Source organism: Gallus gallus, chromosome 2 (assembly GCF_016699485.2).
Source record: "Gallus gallus isolate bGalGal1 chromosome 2, bGalGal1.mat.broiler.GRCg7b, whole genome shotgun sequence".
NCBI classification, from domain to species: Eukaryota; Metazoa; Chordata; class Aves; order Galliformes; family Phasianidae; genus Gallus; species Gallus gallus.
Window position 1 is genome coordinate 149,330,540 of NC_052533.1, and position 12,588 is coordinate 149,343,127.

General features: G+C 59.9%; 1 protein-coding gene across 1 annotated transcript in view; it reads left to right on the forward strand.

Moving 5' to 3' along the window:
* The window catches only part of LOC112530987 (trichohyalin-like), a 47,861-nt gene extending 38,174 nt beyond the window's left edge, over positions 1 to 9,687 (forward strand). The window contains exons 5-7 of the mRNA XM_040696024.2: positions 5,162 to 5,472; positions 8,612 to 8,973; positions 9,582 to 9,687. Of these exons, the coding sequence (XP_040551958.1) occupies positions 5,162 to 5,472; positions 8,612 to 8,973; positions 9,582 to 9,687 (779 nt within the window). The remainder of the gene's footprint in view (positions 1 to 5,161; positions 5,473 to 8,611; positions 8,974 to 9,581) is intronic.
* The last annotated feature ends 2,901 nt before the right edge of the window (positions 9,688 to 12,588 follow it).

Consider the following 12,588-nt stretch of genomic DNA (forward strand, 5'->3'; position numbering starts at 1 on the left):
GCATTGGGGACATTGGGGACATTGGGGACACCACAACCCCATCTGGCACTGCTGGCATTGGGGACATTGGGGACATTGGGGACACCACAACCCCATCTGGCACTGCTGGCATTGGGGACATTGGGAACATTGGGGACACCACAATCCCATATGGCACTGCTGGCATTGGGGACATTGGGGACATTGGTGACACCACAACCCCATATGGGACTGCTGGCATTGGGGACATTGGGGACATTGGGGACATTGGGGACACCACAATCCCATATGGCACTGCTGGCATTGGGGACATTGGGGACATTGTAGACATTGGTAACACCACAACCCCATCTGGCACTGCTGGCATTGGGGACATTGGGGACAATGGGGACACCACAACCCCATATGGGACTGCTGGCATTGGGGACATTGGGGACATTGGGGACATTGGGGACACCGCAACCCCATCTGGCACTGCTGGCATTGGGGACACTGGGGACACTGGGGACACCACAACCCCATCTGGCACTGCTGGCATTGGGGACATTGGGGACAATGGGGACACCATGACCCCATCTGGCACTGCTGGCATTGGGGACATTGGGGACATTGGTGACACCACAATCCCATATGGCACTGCTGGCACTGGGGACATTGGGGACATTGGGGACATTGGGGACGCCACGACCCCATCTGGCACTGCTGGCATTGGGGACATTGGGGACATTGGGGACATTGCGGACACCACAACCCCATCTGGCACTGCTGGCATTGGGGACATTGGGGACATTGGTGACACCACGACCCCATCTGGCACTGCTGGCATTGGGGACACTGGGGACATTGGGGACATTGGTGACACCGCAACCCCATCTGGCACTGCTGGCATTGGGGACATTGGGGACATTGGGGACACCACAACCCCATCTGGCACTGCTGGCATTGGGGACATTGGGGACATTGGGGACACCACAACCCCATCTGGCACTGCTGGCATTGGGGACATTGGGGACATTGGGGACACCACAACCCCATCTGGCACTGCTGGCATTGGGGACATTGGGGACATTGGGGACACCACAACTCCAAATGGCACTGCTGGCACTGGGGACAATGGTGACATTGGTGACAGTGGGGACATTGGTGACACCACGACCCGATCTGGCAGTGCTGGCATTGGGGACAATGGTGACATTGGGGACATTGGTGGCACCACGACCCCATCTGGCACTGCTGGCACTGGGGACATTGGGGACATTGGTTACACCATGACCCCATCTGGCACTGCTGGCATTGGGGACATTGATGCCATTGGTGCCATTGATGCCACCTTGACCCCATATGGCACTGCTGCCATCGGTGCCATTAGTGCCACCATGACCCCCATCTGCCATTGGTGCCATTGATGTCATTGGTGCCATTGATGTCATTGATGCCACCATGACCCCATCTACCATTGGTACCATTGGTGCCATTGGTGCCATTGATGCCATTGATGCCATTGGTGCCATTGGTGCCATTGATGCCATTGGTGCCATTGGTGCCACCATGACCCCATCTGCCATTGATGCCATTGGTGCCATTGATGCCATTGTTGCCATTGGTGCCATTGGTGCCATTGATGCCATTGGTACCATTGGTGCCATTGATGCCATTGGTGCCATTGGTGCCCCCATGACCCCCATCTGCCATTGGTACCATTGGTGCCATTGGTGCCATTGGTGCCATTGGTGCCATTGGTACCATTGGTGCCATTGATGCCATTGGTGCCATTGATGCCATTGGTGCCATTTCTGACACCATGACCCCATCTGCCATTGGTGCCATTGATGCCATTAATGCCATCGGTGCCATTGATGCCACCATGACCCCATATGGCTCTGCTGCCATTGGTGCCATTGGTGACACCATGACCCCATTTGCCATTGATGCCATTGATGCCATTGGTGCCATTGGTGCCATTGGTGACACCATGACCCCATTTGGCTCTGCTGCCATTGATGTCATTGATGCCACCATGACCCATCTGCCATTGGTGCCATTGATGTCATTGATGCCATTGGTACCATTGGTGCCATTGATGCCATTGATGCCATTGATGCCATTGGTGCCATTGGTGCCATTGATGCCATTGATGCCATTGGTGTCATCAATGCCACCATGACCCCATTTGGCTCTGCTGCCATTGATGTCATTGATGCCACCATGGCCCATCTGCCATTGGTGCCATTGATGTCATTGGTACCATTGGTGCCATTGATGCCATTGATGCCATTGATGGCATTGGTGCCATTGGTACCATTGGTGCCACTGATGCCATTGGTGCCATTGGAGCCATTGGTGCCATTGATGCCATTGGCGCCCCTGGTGACACCATGACCCCCGTCTGCCATTGGTGCCATTGATGCCATTGATGCCATTGGTGCCATTGATGCCATTGTTGCCATTGGTACCATTCGTGCCATTGGTGCCATTGGTACCATTGGTGCCATTGATGCCATTGTTGCCATTGATGCCATTGGTGCCATTGGTGCCATTGATGCCATTGGTGTCATTTCTGACACCATGACCCCATCTGCCATTGGTACCATTGGTGCCATTGATGCCATTGGTGCCACCATGACCCCATCTGCCATTGATGCCATTGATGCCATTGGTGCTATTTCTGACACCATGACCCCATCTGCCATTGGTACCATTGATGCCATTGATGCCATTGGTGCCATTGGTGCCCCCATGACCCCATCTGCCATTGGTACCATTGGTGCCATTGATGCCATTGATGCCATTGATGCCATTGGTGCCATTGGTGCCATTGATGCCATTGATGCCATTGGTGCCATTGGTGCCATTGATGCCATTGATGCCATCGGTGCCATTGGTGCCATTGATGCCACCATGACCCCATCTACCATTGGTACCATTGGTGCCATTGATGCCATTGTTGCCATTGATGCCATTGGTGCCATTGATGCCATTGATGCCATTGGTGCCATTGGTGCCATTGGTGCCATTGGTGCCCCCATGAGCCCATCTGCCATTGGTGCCATTGATGCCATTGGTGCCATTGTTGCCATTGATGCCATTGGTACCATTGGTGCCATTGATGCCATTGATGCCATTGCTGCCATTGGTGCCATTGGTGCCATTGATGCCACCATGACCCCATCTGCCATTGGTACCATTGGTGCCATTGATGCCATTGGTACCATTGGTGCCATTGGTGCCATTGATGCCATTGGTGCCATTGGTGCCACCATGACCCCATCTGCCATTGGTGCCATTGGTGCCATTGATGCCATTGATGCCATTGGTGCCATTGATGCCATTGGTGTCATCGATGCCACCATGACCTCATATGGCTCTGCTGCCACTGGTGCCGTTGGTGACACCATGACCCCATCTGCCATTGGTACTATTGGTGCCATTGGTGCCATTGGTGCCATTGATGCCATTGATGCCATTGATGTCATTGGTGCCATTGGTGCCATTGGTACCATTGGTGCCATTGATGCCATTGGTGCCATTGGTGCCATTGATGCCATTGGTGCCCCCATGACCCCATCTGCCATTGGTGCCATTGATGTCATTGATGCCACCATGACCCCATCTGCCATTGGTACCATTGGTGCCATTGGTGCCATTGATGCCATTGGTGCCATTGATGCCTTTGGTGCCATTGATGGCATTCGTGCCATTGGTGCTATTGATGCCATTGATGCCATTGGTGACACCATGACCTCCATCTGCCATTGGTACCATTGGTGCCATTGGTGCCATTGATGCCATTGATGCCATTGATGCCATTGGTGCCATTGGTGCCATTGGTGCCCCCATGACCCCATCTGCCATTGATGCCATTGGTGCCATTGGTGCCATTGGTGCCATTGATGCCATTGAATCCATTGGTGCCATTGGAGCCATAGGTGCCATTGATGCCATTGGTGCCATTGGTGCCCCCATGACCCCCATCTGCCATTGGTGCCATTGGTGCCATTGGTGCCATTGATGCCATTGAATCCATTGGTGCCATTGGTACCATTGGTGCCATTGGTGCCATTGATGCCATTGGTGCCATTGGTGCCCCCATGACTCCATCTGCCATTGGCGCCATTGGTGCCATTGTTGCCATTGATGTCATTGATGCCGCCATGACCCCATCTACCATTGGTACCATTGGTGCCATTGATGCCATTGGTGCCATTGGTGCCATTGGTGCCATTGATGCCATTGGTGCCATTGGTGCCACCATGACCCCATCTGCCATTGGTGCCATTGGTGCCATTGATGCCATTGGTGTCATCGATGCCACCATGACCTCATATGGCTCTGCTGCCACTGGTGCCGTTGGTGACACCATGACCCCATCTGCCATTGGTGCCATTGATGTCATTGATGCCATTGGTGCCATTGGTGACACCATGAGCCCATCTGCCACTGGTGCCATTGGTACCATTGGTGCCATTGATGCCATTGGTGCCATTGGTGACACCATGACCCCCATCTGCCATTGGTGCCATTGATGTCATTGATGCCACCATGACCCCATCTGCCATTGGTACCATTGGTGCCATTGATGCCATTGGTGCCATTGATGCCATTGATGCCATTGTTGCCATTGGTGCCATTGTTGCCATTGGTGACACCATGACCCCATCTGCCATTGATGCCATTGGTGCCATTGATGCCATTGATGCCATTGGTGCCATTGGTGCCATTGGTGCCATTGATGCCATTGGTACCATTGGTGCCATTGGTGCCATTCGTGCCCCCATGACCCCATCTGCCATTGATGCCATTGATGCCATTGATGCCATTGATGCCATTGGTGCCATTGGTGACACCATGACCCCCATCTGCCATTGGTGCCATTGATGCCATTGATGCCATTGGTGCCATTGGAGCCATTGATGCCATTGGTGCCATTGGTGCCATTGATGCCATTGATGCCATTAGTACCATTGGTGCCATTGATGCCATTGGTGCCATTGATGCCATTGGCGCCCCTGGTGACACCATGACCCCCATCTGCCATTGGAGCCATTGATGCCATTGGTGCCATTGGTGCCATTGATGCCATTGATGCCATCGGTGCCATTGGTGCCCTCCCCCCCCCCCCGCATCCCCCTTGCCCCATTGTGCGTCCCGTTGCCATCTGACCTCCTTCCCCCCCCACTTTCAGCCCCCCCGGCTCTCCCGGCGTTCCTTTGGCGGTGTCGGCGGCTGTGGCGCTCCGACGGTTCCATTCGCCGCCCTCTCCCGACGGCACTCAGTGCGTTTTGGTGGTCCGAGCGTTGTGCGGTCGGGAGAGACCCCCGAACCGCCGCGGGGAACCCCGCAACGCGCGTCGCCGCGCCGTCCGCTTCTGCTGCCCTACGGCCGCATACCCGCTGTACGTGCTCAGCTGCGTGCGCGTGCCCGAGGAGCGCGACCGGCTGCGTGCGCGTGCCCGCTGATGGACGGGAGGAGCCGCGCGCGGATGGAAACCGTCGAGTGCGGAGTGGGGGGGGGAGGGGAGGGGGGGGAGAGGGGAGGGGGAGGGAGGGGGGGGTGGGAGGGGGGGAGGGGTGGGAGGGGGAGTGGGAATGAGTGAGAGTGGGAGTGGGTGCTGTGAGTGGGGTGGGAGTGGGAATGGGAGTGGGGGTGGGAGTGGGGTGGGAGTGGGGGTGGGGGGGGAAGGGTTGGAAGGGTGGGGGGGGTGGGAATGAGTGGGAGTGGGAGTGTGTGCTGGGAGTGGGGTGGGGGTGGGGGTGGGGGTCGGAGAGGGGGTGGGAGTGGGAGTGGGTGCTGTGAGTGGGCTGGGAGTGGGAGTGGGAGTGGGAGTGGGCTGGGAGTGAGTGGGAGTGGGAGTGGGAGTGGGCTGGGAGTGGGGGTGGGGGTGGGAATGAGTGGGAGTGGGAGTGGGTGCTGTGAGTGGGGTGGGAGTGGGAGTGGGAGTTGGAGTGGGAGTGTGTGGTGGGAGTGGGAGTGGGCTGGGAGTGAGTGGGAAAGGGAGTGGGGTTGGGGGGGGGTGGGAATGAGTGGGAGTGGGAGTGGGTGCTGTGAGTGGGGTGGGAGTGGGGGTGGGAGTGGGAGGGGAGTGGGGGTGGGAATGAGTGGGAGTGGGAGTGGGTGCTGTGAGTGGGGTGCGAGTGGGAGTGGGAGTGGGAGGGGAGTGGGGGTGGGAATGAGTGGGAGTGGGTGTGGGGGTGGGAGTGGGAGTGGGGTGGGGGTGGGGGGTGTGGGGGGGGTGGGAATGAGTGGGAGTGGGAGTGGGTGCTGTGAGTGGGGTGGGAGTGGGGGTGGGAGTGGGGGAGGGAGTGGGGGTGGGAGTGGGGGTGGGAGTGGGAGTGGGGTGGGGGTGGGAGTGGGAGTGGGGTGGGGGTGGGGGGTGTGGGGGGGGTGGGAATGAGTGGGAGTGGGAGTGGGTGCTGTGAGTGGGGTGGGAGTGGGGGTGGGAGTGGGGTGGGAGTGGGGGTGAGGGTGGGCGTGGGAGTGGGAGTGGGGGTGGGAATGAGTAGGAGTGGGGGTGGGATTGTGAGTGGGGTGGGAGTGGGGGTGGGGGTGGGATTGGGAGTGGGTGCTGTGAGTGGGGTGGGGGTGGGGGTGGGGGTGGGAGTGGGAGAAGGAGTGGGAGTGGGCTGGGAGTGAGTGGGAAAGGGAGTGGGGGTGGGAGGGGGGTGGGAATGAGTGGGAGTGGGAGTGGGTGCTGTGAGTGGGGTGGGAGTGGGAGTGGGAGTTGGAGTGGGGGTGGGGGTGGGAGTGGGAGTGGGGGGGGGAGGGGAAGTGGGGGTGGAGGGTGTGGGGGGGGGTGGGAATGAGGGAGTGGGAGTGGGTGCTGTGAGTGGGGTGGGAGTGGGAGTGGGCTGGGAGTGAGTGGGAAAGGGAGTGGAAGTGGGGGTGGGGGTGGGGGTGGGAGGGGAAGTGGGAGTGAGAATGGGGGTGGGGGTGGGAATGAGTGGGAGTGGGAGTGGGTGCTGTGAGTGGGGTGGCAGTGGGGGTGGGGGTGGGGGTAGGAGTGGGAGTGGGTGCTGGGAGTGGGCTGGGAGTGGGAGTGGGAGTGGGCAGGGGAATGAGTGGGATTGGGAGTGGGTGCTGTGTGTGGGCTGGGAGTGGGGGTGGGAGTGGGGGTGGGAGTGTGAATGTGAGTGGGAGTGGGAGTGGGCTGGGAGTGAGTGGGAAAGGGAGTGGGGGTGGGTGTGCGAGTGGGAGTGGGAGTGGGGGTGGGGGTGGGAGTGGGAGTGGGAGAGGAAGTGAGGGGAGTAGGAGTGGGTGCTGTGAGTGGGCTGGGAGTGGGAATGGGAGTGGGAGTGGGGGGGGTTGGGGGTGGGAGTGGGTGTGGGAATGAGTGGGAGTGGGAGTGGGGGAGGGAAAGAGTGGGAGTGGGAGTGGGTGCTGTGAGTGAGTGGGCTGGGAGTGGGAATGGGAGTGGGGTGGGGGTGGGAGTGTGAATGTGAGTGGGAGTGTGAATGTGGGGGTGGGAATGAGTGGGAGTGGGAGTGGGAGTTGGTGCTGTGAGTGGGCTGGGAGAGGGGGTGGGAATGGGAGTAGGATGGGAGTGAGTGGGAAAGGGAGTGGAAGTGGGTGTGGGGGTGGGGGTGGGAGTGGGAGTGGGGGGGTGGGGGTGGGAGTGGGTGTGGGAGTGGGAGAAGGAGTGGGAGTGGGGGAGGGAAAGAGTGGGAGTGGGTGCTGTGAGTGGGGTGGGAGTGGGGGTGGGAATGGGAGTGAGTGGGAGTGGGAGTGGGAGTGGGGGGGAGAGGGGAAGTGGGGGTGGGGGGTGTGGGGGGGGTGGGAATGAGTGGGAGTGGGAGTGGGTGCTGTGAGTGGGGTGGGAGTGGGAGTGGGAGTGGGAGTGGGAGTGGGAGTGGGAGTGGGAGTGGGAGTGAGAGTGGGAATGGGTGTTCGAGTGGGGCTGGAAGGGAGTGGGAGTGGGTGCTGGGAGTGGGCTGGGAGTGGGAGTGGGAGTGGGAGTGGGGGTGGGAGTGGGGGTGGGAGTGAGTGGGAGTGGGAGTGGGTGCTGGGAGTGGGCTGGGAGTGGGAATGGGAATGGGTGTTCGAGTGGGGCTGGAAGGGAGTGGGAGTGGGTGCTGGGAGTTGGAATGGGAGTGGGAGTGGGAGTGGGAGTGGGGGTGGGAATGAGTGGGAGTGGGAGTGGGTGCTGTGTGTGGGCTGGGAGTGGGAGTGGGGGTGGGAATGAGTGGGAGTGGGAGTGGGTGCTGGGAGTGGGCTGGGAGTGGGAATGGGAATGGGTGTTCGAGTGGGGCTGGAAGGGAGTGGGAGTGGGTGCTGGGAGTGGGCTGGGAGTGGGAATGGGAGTGGGAGGGGGGGTGGGAGTGGGGGTGGGAATGAGTGGGAGTGGGAGTGGGTGCTGTGAGTGGGCTGGGAGTGGGGGTGGGAGTGGGGGTGGGAGTGTGAATGTGAGTGGGAGTGGGAGTGTGTGCTGGGAGTGGGAGTGAGAGAGGAAGTGAGGGGAGTGGGAGTGGGGGTGGGAGTGGGTGTTCGAGTGGGGCTGGGAGGGAGTGGGAGTGCCATACTGTGCCATGGCCTCACCGGGAGTGTCACACTGTGCCATGGACTCACCAGGAGTGCCATACTGTGCCATACTGTGCCATGGCCTCACCGGGAGTGTCACACTGTGCCATGGACTCACCAGGAGTGCCATACTGTGCCATACGGTGCCATGGACTCACCAGGAGTGCCATACTGTGCCATGGATTCACCAGGAGTGCCATACTGTGCCATACTGTGCCATACTGTGCCATGGACCCACCAGGAGTGCCATACTGGGCTATACTGTGCCATGGACTCACCGGGAGTGCCATACTGTGCCATGGACTCACCAGCAGTGCCATACTGTGCCATGGACCCACCAGGAGTGCATTGCTGTGCCATACTGTGCCATGGACTCACCAGCAGTGCCATACTGTGCCATGGACCCACCAGGAGTGCATTGCTGTGCCATACTGTGCCATGGACTCCCCAGGAGTGCATTGCTGTGCCATACTGTGCCATACTGTGCCATGGACCCACCAGGAGTGCATTGCTGTGCCATACTGTGCCATGGACTCACCAGCAGTGCCATACTGTGCCATGGACCCACCAGGAGTGCATTGCTGTGCCATACTGTGCCATGGACTCCCCAGGAGTGCATTGCTGTGCCATACTGTGCCATGGACTCACCAGCAGTGCCATACTGTGCCATGGACCCACCAGGAGTGCATTGCTGTGCCATACTGTGCCATGGACTCCCCAGGAGTGCATTGCTGTGCCATACTGTGCCATGGACTCACCAGGAGTGCATTGCTGTGCCATACTGTGCCATGGACCCACCAGGAGTGCATTGCTGTGCCATACTGTGCCATGGACCCACCAGGAGTGCCATACTGTGCCATGGACTCACCAGGAGTGCCATACTGTGCCATACTGTGCCATGGACTCACCAGGAGTGCCATTCTGTGCCACACTGTGCCATGGACTCACCAGGAGTGCCATACTGTGCCATGGACCCACCAGGAGTGCATTGCTGTGCCATACTGTGCCATGGACTCACCAGGAGTGCCATACTGTGCCATGGACCCACCAGGAGTGCATTGCTGTGCCATACTGTGCCATGGACCCACCAGCAGTGCCATACTGTGCCATGGACTCACCGTGGTGGCGGTGCGGTGCCGCGTGCTGCCCAAGAAGGCCATGTTTTGCCCCATGCTGTGTGTTGTGTGGTTGGTGTGAGCGCGGCGTGTGCCGACGGTGGGGCGGTGCCGTGTGCCATGAGCTCACCGTGGCTCTGCGGTGCTGTGCCATGAGCTCACCGTGGCTCTGTGCTGTGTGCCATGAGCTCACCGTGGCTCTGCGGTGCTGTGCCATGAGCTCACCGTGGCTCTGCGGTGCTGTGCCATGAGCTCACTGTGGCTCTGCGGTGCTGTGCCATGAGCTCACCGTGGCTCTGCGGTGCTGTGTGCCATGAGCTCACCGTGGCTCTGCGGTGCTGTGTGCCATGAGCTCACCGTGGCTCTGCGGTGCTGTGCTGTGTGCCATGAGCTCACCGTGGCTCTGCGGTGCTGTGCCATGAGCTCACCGTGGCTCTGCGGTGCTGTGCCATGAGCTCACCGTGGCTCTGTGCTGTGTGCCATGAGCTCACCGTGGCTCTGCGGTGCTGTGCCATGAGCTCACCGTGGCTCTGCGGTGCTGTGCCATGAGCTCACCGTGGCTCTGTGGTGCTGTGCCATGAGCTCACCGTGGCTCTGCGGTGCTGTGCCGTGAGCTCACCGTGGCTCTGTGCTGTGTGCCATGAGCTCACCGTGGCTCTGCCGTGCTGTGCCATGAGCTCACCGTGGCTCTGCGGTGCTGTGCTGTGTGCCATGAGCTCACCGTGGCTCTGCGGTGCTGTGCCATGAGCTCACCGTGGCTCTGCGGTGCTGTGTGCCATGAGCTCACCGTGGCTCTGTGGTGCTGTGCCATGTGCCATGAGCTCACCGTGGCTCTGCGGTGCTGTGCCATGAGCTCACCGTGGCTCTGCGGTGCTGTGCCATGAGCTCACCGTGGCTCTGTGCCGTGTGCCATGAGCTCACCGTGGCTCTGCGGTGCTGTGCCATGAGCTCACCGTGGCTCTGCGGTGCTGTGCCATGAGCTCACCGTGGCTCTGCGGTGCTGTGTGCCATGAGCTCACCGTGGCTCTGTAGTGCTGTGCTGTGTGCCATGAGCTCACCGTGGCTCTGCGGTGCTGTGCCATGAGCTCAGTGTGGCTCTGCGGTGCTGTGCTGTGTGCCATGAGCTCACCGTGGCTCTGTGGTGCTGTGCCATGAGCTCACCATGGCTCTGTGCTGTGTGCCATGAGCTCACCGTGGCTCTGCGGTGCTGTGCCATGAGCTCACCGTGGCTCTGTGCTGCTGTGCCATAAACTCACTGTGGCTCTGTGGTGCTGTGCCATGAGCTCACCGTGGCTCTGTGCCGTGTGCCATGAGCTCACCGTGGCTCTGTACTGTGTGCCATGAGCTCACCGTGGCTCTGTGGTGCTGTGCCATGAGCTCACCGTGGCTCTTTGGTGCTGTGCCATGAGCTCACCGTGGCTCTGCGGTGCTGTGCCATGAGCTCACCATGGCTCTGCGGTGCTGTGCCATGAGCTCACCGTGGCTCTGCGGTGCTGTGCCATGAGCTCACCGTGGCTCTGCGGTGCTGTGTGCCATGAGCTCACCGTGGCTCTGTAGTGCTGTGCTGTGTGCCATGAGCTCACCGTGGCTCTGCGGTGCTGTGCCATGAGCTCACCGTGGCTCTTTGGTGCTGTGCCATGAGCTCACCGTGGCTCTGCGGTGCTGTGCCATGAGCTCACCGTGGCTCTGCGGTGCTTTGGTGCTGTGCCATGAGCTCACCGTGGCTCTGCGGTGCTGTGCCATGAGCTCACCGTGGCTCTGCGGTGCTGTGCCATGAGCTCACCGTGGCTCTGTGCTGTGTGCCATGAGCTCACTGTGGCTCTGCGGTGCTGTGAGAGCTCACCGTGGCTCTGCGGTGCTGTGCCATGAGCTCACCGTGGCTCTGTGCTGTGTGCCATGAGCTCACCGTGGCTCTGCGGTGCTGTGCCATGAGCTCACCGTGGCTCTGTGCTGTGTGCCATGAGCTCACCGTGGCTCTGCGGTGCTGTGCTGTGTGCCATGAGCTCACCGTGGCTCTGCGGTGCTGTGCCATGAGCTCACCGTGGCTCTGCGGTGCTGTGCCATGAGCTCACCGTGGCTCTGCAGTGCTGTGCTGTGTGCCATGAGCTCACCGTGGCTCTGCGGTGCTGTGCCATGAGCTCACCGTGGCTCTGCGGTGCTGTGCCGTGTGCCACACTGTGTGCCACTCTGTGTGCTGTGTGCTGTGTGCTGTGGGTTTACCACGAGCACAGTGCTGTGCCGTGTGCTGTGATCACAGTGCCACCAGGCCCTATCAGCTCCCACCGGATCCCATCAGATCCCACCAGGTGCCAACAGATCCCTCACCAGATCCCTCCAGGCCCTGTCAGATCCCATTGGATCCCATGAGGTCCTAAAAGATCCTCTCAGTTCCCACCAGATCCCACCAGTCCCTATTAGATCCCACCAGATCCTACCAGGCCCTATCAACTCCCAGCAGATCCCATCAGGTGCCAGCAGGCCCTATCAGATCCCACCAGGCTCTATCAGATCCCACCAGATCCCACCAGGCCCCACCAGGCCTTACCAGATCCCACCAGGCCCTATCAACTCCATCAGCTCCCACCAGATCCCACCAGGTCCCATCAGGTCGCACCAGGTGCCATCAGATCCTATCAGATCCCACCAGATCCCACCAGGCCCTATCAGATCCCACCAGGTGCCACCAGGCCCTATCAGATCCCATCAGGCCCTATCAGATCCCACCAGGTCCCACCAGATCCCATCAGACCCCACCAGATCCCACCAGGCCCTATCAGACCCCACCAGATCCCACCCGATCCCATCATCAGATCCCACCAGGCCCTATCAGATCCCACCGGATCCCTTCAGATCCCACCAGGCCCTATGAGATCCCACCAGATCCCACTGGGTGCCACTAGGTCCCACCAGATCCTTCAGACCCCATCAGACCCCACCAGATCCCACCAGGCCCTATCAGATCCCACCAGGCCCTATCATCTCT